This window comes from Sorex araneus, chromosome 4 (genome assembly GCF_027595985.1).
Source record: "Sorex araneus isolate mSorAra2 chromosome 4, mSorAra2.pri, whole genome shotgun sequence".
Taxonomy (NCBI): Eukaryota; Metazoa; Chordata; class Mammalia; order Eulipotyphla; family Soricidae; genus Sorex; species Sorex araneus.
Window position 1 is genome coordinate 32,109,563 of NC_073305.1, and position 22,094 is coordinate 32,131,656.

The 22,094-nt window shown below is 49.4% G+C and overlaps 1 protein-coding gene across 1 annotated transcript in view; it reads right to left on the reverse strand.

Annotated features, from left to right (window-relative positions):
* Window positions 1-13,662: 13,662 nt before the first annotated feature.
* GLB1 (galactosidase beta 1) overlaps window positions 13,663-22,094 on the reverse strand; it is an 82,293-nt gene continuing 73,861 nt past the window's right edge. Inside the window, exons 16-17 of the mRNA XM_055135272.1 lie at window positions 16,078-16,290; window positions 13,663-14,618 (exon numbers count right to left, since the gene is read on the reverse strand). Coding sequence (XP_054991247.1) covers window positions 14,565-14,618; window positions 16,078-16,290 — 267 coding nt within the window. The 3' untranslated portion in view covers window positions 13,663-14,564. The remainder of the gene's footprint in view (window positions 14,619-16,077; window positions 16,291-22,094) is intronic.

Here is a 22,094-nt window from a genome sequence, read left to right on the forward strand (position 1 = left end):
CTCTTTGGAAGTATCTCCCTACACTGGTGAACAGAGTTGTTGTTGTCGTCATCGTGGTTATCGTTGTCGTCGTCCTCCTCCTTCTCTTCCTCTTCCTCCTCGTCCTCCTCCTCGTCCTCCTCCTCCTCTTCCTCATCTTCCTCCTCCTTCTCTTCTTCTTCTTCTGGTTACACCTTGGTGTGCTCAGTTATCACTGTTGGTGGTGCTCAGGGGGACCTATGGGGTGCTGGGCATCAAACCTGGGTCAGCTGTGTGCAAGGCAAACACCCCACTTGCTGTACTATTGCTCGGGTCCCAAGGTTGGGTCTTGGTGCTGAGGTCTGTTGGTTTCTGTCTACAGGAGACCCCAAGTCATGGACATGCTGTGGTTACTCCGGACTGCCTCACTGCAAGGTATTCTGCACTTCCATGAGCTCAGAGGGGTAAGATACACTAAAGGAAGGACCGGAGAGACAGTACAGTGGATAAGGCAGTTGCCTTACCTGCTGCCAACTCGGTATCCTCTATGGTCCCCTGAGCACTGCCAGGAGTGATCTGAGTGCAGAGCCAGGAGTAACTCCTGAGCATCTCTGAGTGTGACCCCCCAAACAACACAAAGCAAAACAAAAACAAACCAAGAAAGGACCCCCCTCCGGGCTCCACCCAGAGAGGGGACAGATTCGCATGTCTGTCTTCTGTCATGAAATGTCTGGGATTCAGATTATAATTTGGGATGCCTTAGATACCCTTTTTAATGGTTTCCTCCAAAAATAAATAATTAAAACTCTCCCAGACAGGGGCTGGAGAGATAGCTCAGCAGGCAAGGCACTTGTCTTGCATGTGGCTGACCCAGGTTCAGTCCCTGATAAACCATATGGTCCTCCAAGCCCCGCCAGGATTGATCCCTGAATGCAGAGCCAGGAATAAGACCAGGTGTGGTCCTTCTAGACAAAATGGAAATGCAAACCCAAACCCCATAGTCTAAGGAAGAAATACAATTCTAAAACAATGAGCTAGAACAATCGCCCAAACTGTAGCCCACTTGAAACGAATACAATATAAAAGATCAGGGTGGGAAACACTTTGAAATAAATATGCTGACTCATTTGGAGGAAGTAATATACCCACTAACAAAGAACAAAAGGTTCTGAGATATTTGCTGGCACCAGGAGGGCCTGTTCCTACCCAGAGGTGTCGGAGATAGACACAGGTGTCGGTGCAAACATCCTGCCAGAACAAAACTAGAACTTGAGACCCAAGTATTCCAGGAGGTCAGGCACTTACTCTGAGTCCATTCAGCCTTTCCCTGACCCCTACCTCTTCCTCGGTGACAAGTGGCATTGCAGCCTGGGACAGGGTAGCGCCATCTGAGTCATTTCTCTTTGGAGTCATTCTCCTCTCCCCTGCAGACCTTACTGGAAATGTCTCCCATCTCAGGCTGAGTGGGGCCCCCTTGCGCTCTGGCTGTCTCCTGCTGCTATGGCTGGAAGGGGATATCTGCTGGCACCCCACTGCTGGGACCCCTGCAGAGCTGCCTTGATCCACATGCACAAATCTCCACTTTGAACCATGATGCTTGGCCCCTGTTTTGGGTTTTATGTTGGGGGGGGTCACACCTGGCGTTGCTGATGGCTTATACTAGGCATTGTTCAGGGGTTACTCTTGTCTCCACACTCAGTAATGACTCCTGAGGTGCTCGGGAGACCATATGGGATGCTGGGGATCAAATCCTGGTCAGCTATGTGCAAGAGAAGCACCTACCCGCTATATTATTGCTCTGGTCCCTTACTCTTCGTTCTGTACTCAGGGACCACTCTTGGCAGGGCTCAGAGAACCATATGGGATGGCAGAAATTGAACCCAGGCAAGGCAAACACTCTACCCACTGTATCCTTTTTTTTTTTTTCCCTATTTGGGTCACACCCGGCGATGCTCAGGGATTACTCCTGGCTCACGCACTCAGGAATTACTTCTGGTGGTGCTCGGGGGACCATATGGGATGCTGGGAATCGAACCTGGTTGGCAACATGCAAGGCAAACGCCCTACCCGCTGTGCTATCGCTCTAGCCTCTACCCACTGTATTCTTGCTCCAGCCATCTTGACCCTCTTTTTATAAACATCAACCCTCTCTTCTGCTTGGTCCACTCCCATCAGGAAATTTCTCCTTATTTCTCTTCTTTCCTTTCTTTCTTTTTCTTTCTTTCATTTTTGCTTTTTGGGTCACATGTATCGATGCTCAGGGGTTATTCCTGGCTCTGCACTCAGGAATCACTCCTGGCAGTGCTTGGGGGACCATATGGGATGCCAGGGATTAAGCTCGGGTGGGCCACTTGCAAGGCAAATGCCTTATCTGCTGTACTATTGCTCTGGCCCCTATATCTTCTTATTTCAAAGCTAAACATGTACCTCGACCTGGAGGATGGAGGCTCAAAAACTCCCTCTGTTCAAACCTCGTGACTGCTGGGGCTTCTGCTGCATTTCCCAGCCTGAGAGCTTGGCCCCTGGAGGCGGCAGTGAGAGGCCATCCCTCAGGGATGCTCAGAAGCACCCACCTTTTCTGTTTTTCCTCAGACGCCTCTTTCTTCCCCCTTAGCCCCTGGGAGCCTCTGGTTCATCAGGGCCCCTTCCTCAGAAGTTGCAGCCCGAGAGGAAAGGAGAGCAGGTGTCATTCCAGGACCATGGTGGCACAAGTTTAATCTAGAAATGAGAAATGCCGTAATGATGGGGGGAGGGGGGGCCAGGCCCTAGAGAGGGGCGATGTTTCTAACAGGAGGAGCAGGTGAAGTATCTCGTGTTCGATGTCACAGAGTTGAGGCCGCCGGGCCCGTCCCACGGTCTCTCCGAAGCTTCTGTAAAGCTCGAAAGATGAAAAGGCCTGGGGTGGCTGAGGTTTTTGTAAAACCCCAGGGGCTCAGCTCCACATTTGAGTCAAGACACAGCAAAAGAACACGTGGGCCGGTGAGATCACGCACACGGCGTTAATTCAGAGCAAGCTGAGGCGGGCGTCTCGCCAGAGGAAGTGCTGAGAAAGTCAGTCTTGCAGAGCCCCACGGCCTCCTGGAGGGGCTTGTAAGACAAATCTCATTTCTGCTGACGGCCATGTCAGACGTGCATCCAGGAACCTGGGTCATGCCTCGTCCACGCGCAGTCTGTGAGCAGGTGACATAAGTGTCTTCTTGCCCGGCAAACCCTGGCTGGGCTCTGGGGGCAGTTTTGGTGCATGGGGGTCTGGGTGAGGCAGTTACGTTTGTCAGCCTATTTTTCTTTTCTTTTTTATTTTTATTGAATCACCGTAAGATACAGCTACAAAGCTTTCATGTTTGAGTTTCAGTCATACAATGATCGAACACCCTTTCCTCCACCAGTGCACATTTTCCACTACCAATGTCCCAGTATCCCCCCATCCCATCCCTCCCCCTGCCTCTATGAGTCAGCCTGTTTTCTTTAACTGCACAATGAAAAATGCAACCCCCAGCCCTGGATTTTCCATAGCAATGGTCCTCAAAAGAAACCAACTTTTCTGAGTTTATGAACTGAGGAAGGAAATAAGTGTGTGTGTGTGTGTGTGTGTGTGTGTGTGTGTGTGTGTGTGTGTGTGTGTGTATCTGTTTGGGGTGTGGATGGGGCCATATTGCTCCAAGTCTATGAGCCATCTCCCTACTCTCTTCTTTATTCTTTGGGTGTTTTTTTTTTTTTTGGTTTATTTTTCTTCCCCCTAAATTCTTGAAAAGGGTGATTTTTTTTTCCCTTTTTGGGTCACATCTGATGAAGCACAGGGGATACTCCTGGCTCATGCACTCAGGAATCACCCCTGGCGGTGCTCAGGGGACCATATGGAATGCTGGGAATTGAACTCAGTTTGGCTGAGTGCAAGGCAAATGCCCTACCTGCTGTGCTATCACTCCAGCCCTGAAAAGGGTGATTTGTTAACTAAATTTTCTTCTCCAAAATTATTAGGCCTGAAACATGGTTTTGACTGTATGTCATAAGATTTTTTTTTTTTTTTTTTTTTTTAGATTCTGGCAGCAAACTTGGCAATGCTCAGGGCTTTCTCCTTGCTCTCCCCTTAGGGATCACTCTTGGTGGGGTTCAGGAGACAATATAAGGTGCGAGGAATCAAGCATGGGTAGGTCGCATGCAAGGCAAACACCTCTCTTTGGCTCTGCTTTTCTTTCTTTCTTTCTTTCTTTCTTTCTTTCTTTCTTTCTTTCTTTCTTTCTTTCTTTCTTTCTTTCTTTCTTTCTTTCTTTCTTTCTTTCTTTCTTTCTTTCTTTCTTGCTTTTAGGTCACACCCAGCAATTCTCTTTTTATTTTATTTTATTATTTTATTTTTTTTTTGCTTTTTGGATCACACCTGGCAATGCACAGGGGTTACTCCTGGCTCATGCACTCAGGAATTACCCCTGGCGGTGCTCAGGGGACCATATGGGATGCTGGGAATCGAACCCAGGTCAGCCACATGCAAGGCAAATGCCCTACCCGCTGTGCTATTGCTTCAGCCCCAACACACCCAGCAATTCTCAGGGGTTACTCCTTTCTTTCTCTGCATGCAGAAATTACTCCTGGTGGTGCTCGGGGGACCATATGAGATGCCAGGGATCAAACCCGGGTTGGCTATGTGCAAGGCTGTGTGCAACACTCTACCCATTATATTATTGCTCCGGCCCCTTTCTCGGGCTCTGTAATCAGCTGCTTTAAACTAAAGGCCATGTCTTTGTTTACCTGTATACTTACTCTCTGCTCTTCCACTGTTCCTAAGTTACCAGAACCTCGCCTCTAAAAACAACATGTACCTGAGCCCTGCTCTGGGGCTTAGCAGTGAAACTGAGTCCCTGGATGGTGAAGGGAGACTCTGACTGTGAGCCCCTCCTATGCTGCTCCACCACTCGATACCGTCTCCAATGGCAACTCCAGGAGATCACTTAGGTGTTTACTCACCTCTCCTACCAGTAGCAACCCTTGACGGCATAGGTCACGGTTTCCACTGTGGTTGCTAGAAACTTCGTCATCAGCTTTGTTTTTTTGGGTAGATCACACTCTGCGGTAGTCAGGGCTTACTCTGGCTCTGCACTCAGAGATCACTCCTGGTGGGCTTCAGGGGTCTTATAAGGTGCTGGAAATGGAACCCAGGTTGCCTGCTTGCAAGGCAAGCATCTTTCTGCTGTACTATCACTCCAACCTGATGCACAGTCAGCAAGAGAGAGAGAGAGAGAGAGAGAGCAAGAGAGAGAGGGAGGGAGATTAGAGAGAGAAGAGAGAGAGGTTGAGAGAAATGTTGATAAAGGGATTACCATTTCTCCTGAATTCCTAGTATATTTTAGGTACTCACCAATAAAAGAATAAATTTAACATAAAGATGTAGGCTACAAGCGCATTTGTAGAGCATAGTAAAGATTAATTTTTCATGTGTTTGTTTTGGGGACACACCTGGCAGTACTCAGCAGCTACTCCCAGCTATGTGCTGGGAAGTCACTTCCAGTGCCCTTTGGGGGAACCATGCAGTGTCAGGGATCAAATCCAGGCATCCCACATGCAAACCATGTACTCAACCCATTGAGCTGCCTCTTTAACTCTTTATTAGAGATTAATTGCATTGCCCTAAGGAGTGGATCTAAGGGACTAACTGACTACAAAGATCTGGATATTGGGTGATAAAATTTCCAAAATGAAGAAGGAGGGCAATCGCAATGTAGAAAATTATGGGAACTGGGCCAGAGTGATAGTACAACGGGTAGGACATTCGCCTTGTAAGCGGCTGACCCCGGTTCAATCTCTGGCATCCATCCCATAAAGCCCCCCAAGCACCGCCAGGAGTGATTCCTGAGTGCAGAGCCAGGAGTAACCCCTGAGCATCGTTGGGTGTGACTCAAAAAGCAAATAAAGATGGGGCCGGAGCGATAGCACAGCGGGTAGGGCGTTTGCCTTGCACGCGGCCGACCCGGGTTCAATCCCCGGCATCCCATATGGTCCCCCAAGCACCGCCAGGAGTAATTCCTGAGTGCAAAGCCAGGAGTAACCCCTGAACATAGCTGGGTGTGACCCAAAAAGCAAAAAAAAAAAAAAAAAAGCAAATAAAGAAATAAATTATCGAAACCAGAAAAGATGGAATTTTGTTACTATGGGAAAGAGGAGACCAGAATGATGTTGAAGGGCCCTTCTCAGTGAGGAGGAGTTGAAAATTTGATTTAGACCTGCGGCATGATTTTCACATTCTACACCAGTTGCCTTGCAGGCATCAGGGACCTGGAATTTTCATACTAATGTTAATTGCTGCTTGTTCTCAAGAAACATTGCTCTGTTGGCATACCTGAGCCTGGTGGCACACCTGAGCCTGGTGGTTCCCTAGCTGCAAAGGGGCAAAATTCTTAGGAAAAATAATCAGATAATTATGTTAATCACCCTATCTTTCTTTTTCCTTTTTGGTTTGTTTTTGGGCCACACCTGATAGTGCTTAGGCTTAATCCTGGCTCTGTGCTCAGAGATCTCTCCTCACGATGCTCAGGGAATACTGTGTGGTGCCAGAAATCAAAAACTGACGGCCACAAGGCAAGTAGTCTACCCACTGCACTACCTCTTTGGCCCTTGATCTCCCTTTTCCCTGATCCTTCTCTGTCCTTCTGAGCAATAAGAATTCCACCTCTATCCATTTTGGCTCCATAACATTTGTTTTCTTTTTGTTTTGTTTTGTTTTGGTCTTTTTGGGTCACACCTAGCATGCTCAGGGGTTATTCCTGGCTTTGCATTCAGGAATTACTCCTGGTGGTGCTCAGAGGACCATATAGGATGCCAGGGATTGAACCCGGGTTGACCATGTGCAAGGCAAACTCCCTATGCTCTGTACTATCGCTCTGGGCCTTCTGTAGCATTTGTAAAGAAAATAAACACATGTAATAATCTCAGAGATGTATTCTAACACTTTTTTTTGTTTTTTGTTTTTTGCTTTTTGGGTTACACCCAGCAATGCACAGGGGTTACTCCTGGCTCTGCACTCAGGAAGTACTCCTGGCAGTGCTCAGGGGACTATATGGGATGCTGGGAATCGAACGAGGTGTCGGCAGCATGCAAGGCAAATGCCCCACCCACTGTGCTATCGCTCCAGCCCCAACACTTTCTGATTATTGGTTTGTCAGACAATCACAGGATCTTTTCATAGAAAGATGAAACTAGTTCTCTACTCAGGTCTTCTGTAAAACTCCTCTTCCTGGTAGATGACAAGCACAGAGCTTGTCTAGTGGATCTGACCTTTCAGTTGTTGGCCTCTGCGATCACAATACAGCACACCATGACGACTCATCCGGGTCACCTCAGATGAAGTCCACAGCAGCTCTCTGGAGTGGCTGCGCCAGGACTTAACAAAGTTCTCTCTTTGGGCCTGGCAACTGCCAGCTGGTGTGTACTGAGCATGGCAGAGAGGGAGAAAAACTCTTAGTTTCTGTCACCGAAGGACTGAAGTTGGCGCCAGTTGGTGGGGTCCTGATGTCTGCTAAACACAAGGCGCCCATCCTACTGTTTAGTTCTGGACCTGGTCGATTGAGCCTATCCCAAACCTGGTGGAGACGGTGCTGCGTGGAGCCAGGAACACAGGAGATAGGCCTGAAACTCCCCAGGGAGACTTCCGGGGGGAAGTGGAGCCGTGTGTGTGTGTGTGTGTGTGTGTGTGTGTGTGTGTCTGTTGGTAGGGGGGAGGTTGTGAGTTCAGTTGTTATGGAACCTGTACAGACAGGTGGGCAGCTGCTGGGTCCTGTTAAAGACCCCAGGGCTGGAAGCAGGATAAGATCCCCCTGAGAGCAAGGCTGGGCAGACCCCGAGGGCTGGGTTTCACCCCAGAACTGCCCCCTGCCTTGGTCCCAACCACAAGGAACAGGCCCCAGTGCGGTTTGTCCCGCCATGTGCCAAACTGAATCCCTCACGCTGACTCAAAGGTGGGTTTCAGAGACTGACTTTCTGCTTTCTCAAGACTAGAGAGAAGCAAAGCAAAGGCCATACAGGATCACTTCCTATTTGTGCTGTCTCACCAAAAAGACACAACGTGGGGTGTGTGTGTGTGTGTGTGTGTGTGTGTGTGTGTGTGTGTGTGATGGTTGTGGTGGTGGGTGATCGGTGGTAGGTAATGAAAAAAAACCCAGACACTATCAACAGGAAACAATTTCATTCTGAATCGGTTGGAGTCGCTGAGAACCAAGGCTGCCCGAGACAAGTCATTGCCAAATGGGCTGGGCAGAGCAGGAGAAAGGGGTGGTGGGGGGAGGAAGGACACTTCCTCATACTCATCTGAGCAAAACTGCCAGTTCTGAAACTGTTCGGCAGTTTCTTGGAAAGTTGACTATTCCTTTACCATATGACTAAACGATTCCATTCCTTGGTATCTACTCAGGGAACATGAAAAATACGACTTCACAAAGGATTGCCTTGGCTGCTCATATTAGCCTTATTCAATGGAGTCTCCCAGTGGAAATAATTCAAATGTTTATTACAGGACATCGATAAACAGAATGCAAGCCACAGAATGGAATACTATGCAGGAATAGAAAGGAACAAATGTCTGAATACGTTCCACTGTGGATCAGTCGCAAATGCATCCTGCTAAATGAAAGATGTCGGATACAGGAATCTAGTTGTGTATCTGGTAATGTGAAATTCCTGCAAGAGGCAAAAATAGGGGTAGGAGAGGTGTTTGCATGTAGGAGCCCTAGGCTGAATCTCTGGCACCACATACTATCCTGGTCACTACTGGGAGGGAACGCCTGAACACAGAGTTCAGAGTAGCCCCTGAGTACCTCTGAGCGTGGCCCCCACAGTAAAACAAAAGGAAAAACCATAGACAGGAAACAGCTGTCTGACTGCCTTTGGTGAGGGGTGGGAATGGAATAAAGACTTTCTTCCCAAGAGAACTTCCTGGGGTGACAGACATGTTCTAAAACTGGATTATGGTGATGGGGGCACAACGGTGTATATTTAGTAAACTTTCTTAAACTAACTTAATATGGGTAAGTTTTATGGTACATAACTTACACTTCAGTAAAACGGTTGAAGCACAGGTGTTCTATAGGTTATATAATTACAGGACTATATAATAAGTTTGGGATGGGGATGCTGACGGGAATGCTGAGCCACGTCCCCGTCCCATGACATAAAGTGTTCAGCTTAGCCTGAAGACACATGTAAAATAAAGTTTATAAAGCAATAGGGCTGGAGATAGAGTACAAGAAATAAGGCACACAGGCTGGAGGTGATAGTCCAGCGGGGAGGGCATTTGCTTTGCAAGTGGCCACCCTGAGTTCAATCCCTGACATCCCATATAGTCCCCTGAGTACTGCCAGGAGTAATTCCTGAGTGCAGATCCAGGAGTAACCCCTGAGAATTTCTGGGTGTGACCCAAAAAGCCCAAACAAAACAAAACAAACAAACAAACAAAAAAAGAAATAAGGCACTGTCTTATGTATGGCCAACCCTGGGGTTTGAATCTGGTACCATATGTGGTCCCCAAACACTGTGAGAAGTCACTCCCAAGCTCAAAACCAGGAATGGACCACTACAAGGTGTGACCCATCCCCCTCGTCCCCAAATAAGGTTCCAAGACAAATAAAGGCAATACTGATTTTTTTTAAAAAGAGGCAGCTTCCATACAACCTTATACAGATTTAAGAAAACCAGACCAATAGCATGACGCTGGAGAAGACAACATCAGCCCTGCAGAAGTCCAGAGTGTTGGATGGTTGTCAGTGGACTCAGGGGCGGAGTTACTTATGTATAATGAGTATGATCTCTCTCTCTCTCTCTCTCTCTCTCTCTCTCTCTCTCTCTCTCTCTCTCTCTCTCTGATAACAGGGGATGCCCTAGTTTTGGGGAATAAAGAGAATCCCAAAAGATTCCCTCACAAGTGTCAAGATAGAGCTTTGGGGACAGACCAGATTAGAAGCCATTTCCATCTCTAAGAGATAGTGAGAGCGGGAGTAATAGCACAGCGGGTAGGTGTGGGGGTTAAGGCATTTGGCTTGCATGTGGCCGACCCTGCTTTGAAAAGTCCCCAGAACCCCACTGGGAGCAGCCCCTGAGCCCACAGCCAAGGATAGCCCCTGAACATAGCTGCACATGGCCCCAAACCGCCAGATGATCCTTCATCAAAAACTCAATCTGGAAGTAAATGAATGACAATTCTAGACTTTCCCTGCCGTTTTATCTGTGGAAATCACATGAAACTAGAGGCAGAAGTGTTAGACAAACAAACTTAAACAGGCTGGAGGCACATTCTTGGAGTGATTCTTACTCGCCGGGTGTTTCTTGGCCAAGGAGAGTAAATAGAATCCTAAAGAAGAAAAGTCGCTCCTTTTGGGGCTGGAGAGATAGTACAGTGGGCGGAGCATTTGCCTTGCACAGGGCCAACCCGGGTTTGATCCCCGTCATCCCATTTGATCCCCCAGGACTGCCAGGAGTAATTCCTGAGTGTAGAGCCAGGAGTAACCACTGAGTAGTGCTGGTGTAGTCCCCCCAAAATAAAACAAAACAAGAGAGGGGGAGAATGTTTCTACCTGTAAACATCATGTTAGAAACAGGCATGGAGAGGCTGGAGCGGTAGCACAGTGGGTAGGGCATTTGCCTTGCACACAGCCCGACCTGGGTTCGATTCCCAGCATCCCATATGGTCCCATGAGCACCGCCAGGGGTAATTTCTGAGTGCAGAGCCAGGAGTAACCTCTGTGCATCGCTGGGTGTGACCCAAAAAGCAAAAAAGAAAAAAAAAAAAGAAACAGGCATGGTTCTACCTATAATATGGACTTCTGCTGCCTCCCATAGATGGTTCTGGGAGGGTGTAAAGCATTGTGAGAGTACATGGCACAAGGCCTTCCACGCAAGGGCCCGTGAGGTTTCTCACTGGTCTCCCAGATGTGGCAGGAGCGTGACTCTGTATACTTGCTGCTCTCCCAGGAACTGTCTCACATTTCTTTCCAAAGCTGGTCACTAGACACAGCTCTCAAGTATTAAGTTTTTGGTAGCTGTGCAGTGGAAAAAGAGCAAGAAAATGAGGCCGTGCAGTCTCAAGAGCGCCTTTTTTTTGACCCTGTGGTAGGTCCAAACATCAAACGAGGTTGGACATTGAAGAAGATCTCTGGGAAATGTCCTGAATAAAATGATTTGTCTCTACCCGGAGAAGCCTTCTGCTGCAAGTGTAGGCACTTTTCACCACTCTGCCACAGCCTCCCAGCCCGCCTGGGTCTGAGGTCTACGAGATTGGGGCAAACAAGTGACCATCAAAAGAGGTTGTAGACAAGCAACAAGCCCTGTTCTTCCTCTTTAAAAAATTGACATCTTCTTTGTAACTCAAAACACAGGTAAGAAAAAATGAAGAAGGAAGACCTTTCAAATACTGTGACTGGGGTTCGGAGTGATAGCACAGTGGTTAGGGCACTTGCCTTGCACATTGCCGACCTGGGTTCGATCCCCGGCATCCCGTATGGTCCCCTGAGTGCAGAGCCACGTGTAACTTCTGAGCATTGCTGGGTGTGACCCAAAAAAATCAAAACAAAACAAAAAACCTAAATCAAATGCTGTGACCACAGTGACGTGTCTTTCTAAAGCTCTCCTGAGTGTCATGTAATCAAGTGCACTGGAGCACTGGGCCAGGACAGCTGGGTTCAACTTGTCTACACCACTCGGTCAGGTGAGAAAAGAGGGAGACGCCATCCTCAGAATTCTTTCGAGGGGCATGGAAATAAAATATAGAAAATGCCTAGAATGGGGCAGGAGAGGAGATAAGTATTCCCCAGAGTGCCACGGCCAGGACAGGATGTGCCCATCAAGTGTGTGTGTCCATCACATTTGCCCTGTGTGCACCTGCCCATGGTGCAGAGGCTGAGCAGGCCAGGAGTGTAAACAGGAGCTATTCCTATATCTAGCCAGTGATTTTTGTTGTTTTTGGGCCACACCTGGCAGTGCTCAGGGCTTACTCCTGGCTCTGTGTTCAGGGAACACTCCTGAAAGTGTTCCAAGAACCAGAAGGGGGGTGCTGGGGATTGAATCTGGTTTGGGTGCATGCAAGGCAAGCACCCTACTGGCTGTATTATCTCTCCTGGCCCTAATCATGCAAAGTGATGTCAAACTATTTTTCTGAAATTACAGTTTTTATTTGGAAGTTTTCGAAGGGAAGGAGGGAGAAGTGGGAGAGAGTGGAGAGTAATGTGCTCAAGAAAGAACCCAGGCTTCTCCAAGGGTGGAGAGAGCCCCTACACACATGCCAGCATTAGACATGAAAGCATGAAAGTATACATCTTAAGAGGGGAGATGGGGCTGGAGCTATAGCATGGCGGGTAGGACGTTTGCCTTGCACACGGCTGATCTGAATTCAATTCCCAGCATCCCATATGGTCCCCTGAGCACCGCCAGGAGTAATTCCTGAGTGCAGAGCCAGGAGTAGCCCCTGAGCATTGCTGGGTGTGACCCAAAAAGAAAAAAAAAAAAAAAAAAAAAAGAGGGGCGATGCGGGTGACACATGTGCTCAGGCACCGTATGTGCTCAGCCACATGGGTGCAGGCAGCACAGGGGCCTGATGTGCCATGATGTCAAACTTGGTGATCCATTCTTCCTCCCACAACTTAACCAGGAAGGATTTTCACATAAATACAGGATTTCACAAAAATCATCATTATGGAGCATAGTATACTATTGTTTAGACAAATCAAACCACATCCTCTCCCTAACTTGCTCATTTAAGATGCTGGCAGGATCCTTTTGAGTTGTATTTACGGAATATCTAGTAGATTTCCCAGAAATTCAAAAGAAATTTAAGGAGGGCTCAGGAAGCAGCAGTCTACGAGGCTGACCTTGACCGGTTCCCCTTCCTGTAGCTAGTGAAGAGGTCTGTTTCACTTGCTCTGGTGCGGTTATGCTTGAGATCAGAACCTTTAATTTACAACCTGCTTAGGAGCATCGAGCCAGAGAGCTGCTGTGAGGGTTATGGTGCATGTCTTGCACGCAGCTAACCCAGGTTCACTCCCCACACCAATATGGTCCTTCAAGCCCTGCCAAGAGTGATTCCTGAGCACAGAGCAAGGAGTAAGCCCTGAGCACTGCTGAGTGTGGTCAGCCTCCTGCCTTGCTCTGCCCCCTGCAAAACTAAAACCAGAACAGTTAACATTGGGGCTGGAGAGTTAGGGCAGGGGTGAAGGTTAAGGTGCTGCCTTGCACATGGCTGACCTCAGTGCATTCACCGCACCACATGGCTAGCCCTCAAACCCCGACAGTGATCCCCAAGCTCAGAGCCAGAAGCATCCCTGAGTACTGCAGGATGTGGCCTTAACATTAAAAAAAAAAAAGCTAAAGGACTATTTGGCAAAAAATAATTGAGATGGCCAGGGTGTTTTTCGAAGATATAGGTTATACAGAGTACAATGTAAGAAAAACTACAACTCTATGGGGGTAAGCCGCCCAGCAGCTGCGAGTGGCCACGCCTCTTTTGAGGCCACGCCCCTGAAATACAGGCCACGCCCCCAGTAATCTCTTGGGGAACAGGGCGGGGTAGGCGGGATCACAATCCTAGCGTGAGTACCTGATTGACAGTTTGGGTGTTACAGAGAAGCGGAGAGGCGTGTCCTGAAAGTGTGTAAATCTGTAATTGTATCCTCACGGTGATTCACTAATTTTTAAAAAATAATTAAAAAATCAAAAAACAAAACCAAACCAGTAACATGATTTGTGCACAAATTTTATTGAGTAGAAGAAAACAGAATTAATTCCAAATGAAAAATCAGAGCAAGTACTTGTGGGGAAGCAGAGTTCCAGAAGCCGGCTGGGTCTCTCTTCCTGGCAGTGTCCGCAGTTCCTCATGCCCCGCCCCTCCCCTCCTGCCACCGGAGCTGAGAGATCTCGGGCTGATACTTGTAAGGCTGGGGATGCACCAGGGGCCAGCCGAGACACCCCTCCACACCCGGCAACAATCTTAAGGCCCTGAACTTGTTGAAACGCCTCTGAGACGCCTGTTCCTGTGGTCCGCCACCTCAACACTCAGTATTTAGGATGTCGTAGCTCAGGCTTCCCAGGGAATGATGTGGCAGCCGTGGCAGCGGCTTTGCCCACTTTGTATTCTCCCCAAGACGGCTACGGAAAGGAGGGTGGAGGCCAGCAGAACCACGATGGGGACTCAACAGGGACCGAAAGACCAGGCTGCAAGGACGCTCAGCAGAATCTTCCCAGCACATTAGCCAACGGATCCGGAAAGCTGGCGATCGAGAGGCCTTTGGAAACGCAGTATTGCTTTTTACTGTCAAAGAATGGGGGGGCGGGGGGTGGGGATGTGCCACCATCTCAGGGCACTGGGTGCCACCTGGCGAGGTGGAAACGGCTCCCCTCACCTCTGATGGGTCTCCTCTGAGTGTGGGCAAGTTCAAGATGCTGGTTCCCAGTCGGTATTTTGGGAGGTGAAGGGCTAACGTAAAACATTTTCCTCCAGCACAGGGTTCTGCTTTCCGGGTCCGGAGGTGTCTGGGGCCCGAGGATGTCCGGGGCTGGCACCAGCGTGTGCAGGAGGTTCTGTTCCCAGTGGGGCTCCAGCTGGGATTTATCTCAGGGTGCAGAGCCGGTCAGTGGCTTCCCTAGAGCTCCTGAACAGCTCCGCTGTGCCAGGGGCCTTTCCACATCTTCTTTCTCTGTGGAAGGAGGGAAGACACTGGGATGAGTTGGACCTTCTCATGGATTCCCTGAAGACCAAGCATGGGCAAGTGGAAGGCCGGAAGACACCCCCCATTCCAGTCCTGTCTCTGCCAGTGACCCGTCCTCCTCCTAAGGCAGGAATACGCCCCCAGGGCAAGCCCACCACTTCCTCTCACCCCTCAGTGCTCCTTCCCAGGCGTGTCCTGCCCTTCCTAGAGCTGGACTGGCCCACCCCAAAGGCCTGTGCCTGGTGGCCCCTCCAAGAGGCCTGTTCCTTTGGGGTCCCTTGCCACCACATGACCTAAGCATCAGTGCTGGGGGTGGTGGTGGGGGCGGGGTGGGGGGTGGGGATTAGGGTGCTCAGCTAGCTCATGGGGGTTGGTAGGGGGGGTCTCCGCGGGGTTGAGGAGATGCCAGGGCAGGAGAAGGCAGCATCACTTTCCCCACTTTCAGGTCTAGGGCAGATATGGTTCCCAGGGATCTGACACAGCACCCCAGGGAGTTGGTGTTTCTGCCCAACTGGAGATCGAAGGAAGGTCCCTGTCAGTCAGTGGCTCCTGAATGGCTCTACTGTGTGTAGATGATAATACACCAGGTGGCGGGAGAGGGGGCAGTATAGGCGACAAGGCACTGGTCTTGCAGATGGCCTATCCCTGGTACCACAAATAGTACCTTGAGTACCCCGGGAGTGACCCCTGAGCACTGCCATGTGTTGCACAGACCTCCTTCCAAAATACAATAAAAATTTCTAGCTTCTACTTATCTGTATCTATTTTTAAAAAACTGGGGGAAAGACTGAGGTTTTGAGCCTCCCCCAGCAATCCTCTGGGGCTACTCCTTGCTCCATGCTTGGGGGGTGCTGGCCGAGGTGCTCACGGGAGCCTAGGCTGTGCTGAGGGCCAAACAGAGGTTGGTGGTTTGTAAGCACCTGACCCCTTGTACTATTGCTCTGGTCCCCACACTTCTAGCTTAAAAAATAAGACAACACAGGATCTAGAGCGATAGTACAGTGGGTAGGGTATTCGCCTTGCACACAGCTGACCCAGGTTCATTTCCTGGCATCTCATATGTCTGTTGAACACTGCCAGGAGTAATTCCTGAGTGCAGTCAGGAGTAACTGCTGAGCATCACCGGGTGTGACCCCCCCCCCAAAAAAAAAAGAAACATGACACAGTCTTGGGCTGGAGCGCTAGCACAGCGGGTATGGAATTTGCCTTGCACGCAGCCAACCCGGGTTTGATTCCTCCGCCCCTCTCGGAGAGCCTGGCAAGCTACTAAGAATATCCCACCCACACGGCAGAGCCTGGCAAGCTACCCGTGGCATATTCGATATGCCAAAGACAGTAACAACAAGTCTCACAATGTTACTGGTTACTGGTGCCCGCTCGAGAAAATTGATGAGCAACGGGGTGATAGTGACAGTGATAGTGATACAGTCTTGGGTCTGAGACCTACCGCTACTTCAGAACTGATCACGGGCCTGTCCACAAACTCCACGGCGCAGAGCTGAGGGTCGCCATCGCCGCAGGGAGCATGCTCCAGCTCCAGCACTGTGATGTTGTTTGGAGCCGAGGTCACCAGGATGTGCTTTGGCACAAACAAGGTCATCTGGGGGCCCCGCGCTGGCCAGTAGCGGCCAAGGTTAAAGCCGTTGATCCAGACCTGACCCTGCAGAGAGAGAGAGGAAAAAAAACAAACTGTCACCTTCAGCAGCACCACATTCCCTAGGAGCACCAAGGCCTGGTCACTGGGGACAGTGGCCCTGGAATGCTCTCCCCAGGGGCTGGAGAGATAGCACAGTGGGTAGCTCGCTTGCCTTCCATGCTGCATGGTCCCTTGGGCCCTGCCTGCCGAGAGTAAATCCTGAGTGCAGAGCTTGGAGTAAGCCCTGAGCATTGCTGGGTGTGGCTCCAAAACAAAACAAAACAAAACAAAACAAAGAAATGTTCTCCCCACGGCCGCCTGGGGCCCAGGCCTCTGCTTCCGGGGGTCCAGTAGTCTCCTGGATGACTGGACAAACCAGGCTGGGGTGGGTGGGTGAGAGAGGTAACAAAAAACGTGTCCCAGATGCCATTCCTGCCTCAAGAAAACTAGCGTCTTGGGTCTCTCTCATTGGTTTCAACAGGTCCTGATGTGAATTTCATCCTGGTCCTCAGAGGACCTCCCATCGACCCACATGCGGGTCTTGCTCATGTGACCTCCCTGCACTGGGTAAGAACAGGGTCAGCGGCCAGGGCAGAGTTTCTGGGTGTAGCCCCAAAGCCCCCCTTAAGAGGGATACGGCCCAGCCGGTAGCTTCCTGTGTGACGCTGTTTGAACGGTTTCCATCCCAGCAGAGGGAGCGGGGAGCCTGGCACTGGGCCCCTGGAGCACAGAGGAACCCACAGGCCGCCAAGGTCGTTTCTCTCTCTCCGATTTTGGACCACACCCTGTAGTGCTCAGAGCACCATATGGGATGCCAGGGATCAGCCCCGGCTGTCTGCACGCAAGGCAAACGCCCTCCCCAGTGTGCTGTATCTGCCCAAAGCCGTTTCTGGGAGCAGAAGCTGCTGCGGAGGCCGGAGAACAGGACCCTTTCCTGGGTGCGTGCAGCCTCTCGGCTGGGGCCACATGTGCTCACAGGGTGGGGCCTAACAGTTGGCTGAATGGGTGAAATACTTTCTTTTATTTATTCTTTTGGTGTTTTCAACAAACTTTTTGTTTAAATAGTCATTTAAAAACATTTTATTGTTGAAACTTGGTGCTGGAGAGACAGCACAGTGGTGGGCAGAGTGCTTGCCTTGCACAGAGTCAACCCAAGTTTAACCCCCAGTGTCCCAGAGCATCGCCAGGATTAATTCCTAACTCCTGAGTATTGCTGGGTGTGGCTCAAAAACAAACAAACAAAAATATTTAAAAAATTGTGTTCACAATTTTTTTTTGCTTGTTGGGTCACATCCAGCGATGCACAGGGTTTACTTCTGACTCTGCACTCAGGAATTACTCCTGGTGGTGCTTGGGGGACCATATGGGATGCTGGGAATCGAGCCTGAGTCGGCCACATGCAAGGCAAACGCTCTACCTGCTTCAGTTTGTGCTACAGTGCGATCCACAAAGTTTATATAACTATTATATTTTGAATATCTTAAAATATAAAATGGTAGTAAAACTACATATTACTCATAATTCCTTAGATATATAAAAAGACTTTGATTCCTTTTTATTTTTCCATTCTCAGAGCCTTCTATAGCACCTGGAAACCTTTGCATATTTAATTAATCTAGAATTTTATTTTCTAACAACCAAAAGAGATAATTTTTCTAGATCATTTCCATGTGTTTTTTTTAATATAACAACATATGCTCCATAATTGAAATATTAGTAAATTTGTGTGGATACTTTATGTATAAAATATATTATCTGTGACAGTTTTTGGGAATTATTGAGCTATCTTAGAGAGGCGGGTACAAGCAAGAATGAGGAGCTTTGTTTATTCTGGGTATGGTAATTGAAAAAATGGGAGGGAGGAAGGGAGAAAAAAGGGAGAGGGAGGGAGGAAATGATGGAAGGAAGAAAAAAGGGAGGAATCAAATTGAAACAAGTTGAAACAAAAGTATTCAGAAACTCCAGAAACTCCAGATGCTCCCAAGTGCTTCCTGCAGGTGGCGCCACCAGCTGCTGAAGGGGGGGGGGGTCTTGGGGCCTCTTTCCTGCTTGTGTGTCCCCAGCTCCCCCACTTCCCAGGAGGGAGTGAACTGTTGCTCCTTGTTGCCCTTCTGTGCAGAGGTCACTGTCCTCAAGCAGCCCAGTTTCCCTGAGGCTGGAACCTCAAAGTCCCAAGTTTTCCAGCCACCGCGCCCCCCTGCCCCCCGCCCACCCCCTAATGATGCCTGGTGCCCACTTTGAGCCTTCAACACACGCACAGTATTTACTTCCCAGCTTAGTTAAATGGCTCCACAATCCTCCCTCATCCTGCATTTACTTTTGGTGGGCTTGGGGGACCATAAGGGGCTCTGGGGATCGAACCCAGGTTGGCTGCGTGCAAGGCAAGAGCCTTCACCCGCTGTACTATCTCTCCAGCCCCTCTGGCTTTAAACCTCAGTGCACTGTTCATTGTAAGCGAAAGGAAATCCTTAGACATAAAACCAAAAACAACCACTTCCCTCAAAATCACCTCATTCAAATGTCACCCCACAACCACCTAAGTGTCCCCCAGTGTGGCTGCCCTCCGCCCCTTTACCCCCAATCTTAACTCTGTGATATGAAGCCAAGGTTGGCTTTGCTTCTCCCCCTGCTTTTTTTTTTTCATATTCTACCGACAAGCAAACCAACATAATTTTTTTCTTTCTCTAATTAATTTATGTAGCCTCACGTCCTTCAGTTCCCTTAGTGTGGTTACGAATGACAAGAATTTGTCTTTGCTCACAGCTGAGAAGTTCTGTACATTGTGTACAGAAACCACAATTTCTTATTTTGAGGGAAAGGGGGTGGGCACACTCAGTGGTGCTCAGGACTTACTCCTGGCAGTGCTCGAGGGATCATATGGGGTGCTGGGGATCGAATCTGGGTTGGCCTGTGTGCAAGGGGAGCACCCTACCCACTGTACCACTGCTCTGGCCCTTGAAGCCACAACTTTATCCATTAATCTGTGGTTAGGCACTTGGGTTGATCCCTTAACTTGCCTATGGTAAACAGTGCTGCAATCAACACACAAGAGCGATGGCCTTTGAAATGCATTCTTTGGGACATATACCTAGGAGTGGATTATATGGTAAATCTACTATTTTTTTTAACATCTTGAAAAACTTCCATACTGATTTCCCAAGGGGCTAGATCAGTATACATTCTCATCAATATATGAAAGTTTCTAAAAGAATTTTTTTTTGCTTTTTTTGGGTCACACCCGGCCATACTCAGGGGTCCATATGGGATGCTGGGAATTGAACCCGGGTCGGTTGCATGCAAGGCAAATGCCCTATCCACTGTGCTATCACTCCAGCCCCCTAAAGGAATTTTTAAAGTGCTGAAAATCACTTTAAGGGGGTCAAAGTTGGGGTTGGAGCGATAGCACAGCGGGGAGGGCATTTGCTTTGCACTGGGCCGACCCGGGTTCGATTCCCAGCACCCCATATGGTCCCCTGAGCACTGCCAGGGGTAATTCCTGAGTGCAGAACCAGGAGTAACCCCTGTGCATCGCCAGGTGTGACCCAAAAAAAGCAAAAAAAGAAAAAGAAAAAAAAAAGAGGGTCAAAGTTGCTCCACGGCTTGGAAGCCGGCCTCACATGCTGGGGGAAAAGGCAGTGCAGATAGAGAAGGGACCACCAAGTAAAGGATGCTTGGAGGGCCCCGCTCAGGATGGGAGATGTGTGCTGAAAGTAGACTATAGACTGAGAATGATGGCCACTTAATACCTGTATTGCAAACCACAACACCCAAAAGGAGAGGGAGAGTGAAAGGGAATGCCCTGCCACAGAGGCGGGGTGGGATGGATGGGGTTATGGTGGTGGGAGAGATACTGGATACAACATTGGTGGTGGAGAATGGACACTGGTGGAGTACTCGATCATTGTATGACTGAAATGTAAGCACAAAAATTTGTAAGTCTGTAACTGCACCTCACAGTGATTCACTAAAAAAAAAACAAAAAAAACAAAAAGAGAGTCAAAGTTGGGACTGGAGTGATGGTTCAGCAAGTTTGATTCCTAACACCCCTGAACCCCTGTATAATTCAAGCACTGCCAGGAGTGATCCCTGAGCACAGAGCCAGGAATAAGACCTGAGCATTGCTGGGTGTGGTTCCAAGACAAACAAAAAAACGGGTCGAACTTAGGCTAGAGAGATAGTAAAGTGGGCAAGACACTTGTCTTGCACGTGGCTGACCAGGATCTGATCCCTGGCACCCCCTACCATTCCCTGAGCACTGCCAGGCATGATACCCAAATACGGAGCCAAGAGGAAGCCCTGAGCACAGCCAGGTGTGGTCAAACCACCCTCCTCCCTTACAGAGTCAAGTTAAAAAAAAAAATAAATCAATTGAAAAAAAATTGGGTCAGAGAGAATGAAACATGCTGAGTGTGTAGTTTGCATGCAGGTCTGAGCCCTGCATCAGCACCGCCTGCGAGCACCATCGGGAGCGAGCCCTGAGCAGAGAGCTGGGAGTCGAGTCTAGGCACCACTGGCATGGCACAAGCCCCATCTCCCAAATATCCCCCCAAACAAAAGCAAGGAAAACTATACATACTGATCTCTCTCTCTCTGTCTCTCTCTCTGTCTCTGTCTCTCTCTGTCTCTGTCTCTGTCTCTCTCTCTCCCCCCCCTCCCTCTCTGTCTCTCTCGGCTTTTTGGGTAACACTTGGCAATGCTCAGGGGTTACTTGTGGCTCTAAGCTCAGGAGTTACTCCTGGCGGTGCTCGGAGGGCCCTATGGGATGCTCGGGATCGAATCCAGGTCAGCCGCATGCAAGGCACAGGCCCGACCCACTGTACTGTCACTTTGGCCCCATTTTTGTTTCTTTTGAAAGTTATCCTGGGAGGGGCTGGAGTAATGTACCACGGGCAGGGCACTTACCTTGCATGTGTCTGACCCAACTTCAATTCTCAGCACCTCATATGGTCTCCTGGGATAGCCAGGAGTGATCCCTGAGCACAGAGCCAGGAGTAATCCCTAAGCACTACTGGGTGTGTGTCCTCCCCTCAAAAAAAAAACAAAAAAGTTCTGCTGGGGTGATTTGCTCACGAGGAGAATGTACAAATTGGTAAAGGTGATCTATTGTGGGGCTGGAGCAACAGCACAGCGGGTAGGGCATTTGCCTTGCACGTGGCCAACCCGGGTTCGATTCCCAGCATTCCATATGGTCTCCTGAGCACTGCTAAGGGTAATTCCTGAGTTCAGAGCCAGGAATAACCCCTGTGCATCTCTGGGTGTGACCCAAAAATAAAATAAAATAAAATAAAATAAAATAAAATAAAATAAAATAAAATAAAAAAGGTGATCTATTGATTGACACAGGGCCAGGGAGACGGCTCAAAGGACTAGAGCACACGCTTTGCATGCCTGAGCTCTGGGTTCAAGTTAGACTGCATGGTCCCCTGAGCACAGACTGGGAGTTGCCCCCAAGCACTGCTGAGTGTGGCCCCCAAATAATAATGAGCAAAAGCAGACACACTGGCCCCTCTTCTCCTTCCTTTGTTGCCGAGGCTGTGACGGGGCCGGGGGTGTCTGCTCATCTGGTTGCAGGGTTCCCTTGTGGCAGTGCTCATTCCAGGGCCAGACCCTTCAGCTGCACTGCCCGCCCACACACGCCCTGGGGCTGCAGTGCTGATCAGGATGTCCTTGAGCACGCCGGGTTGGGGTGCTCACACATCTTTCATTTTGGGGCTTGCAATTTAATTTTTCACAAGCCAGCTATGGGCCCATGCTGACGCTCACTCACCCTGTGCAGAGTCCCCCAGCCCTGGGGCTGTGCACGTGTGGGCGGCCCCAGGGATCAAAGT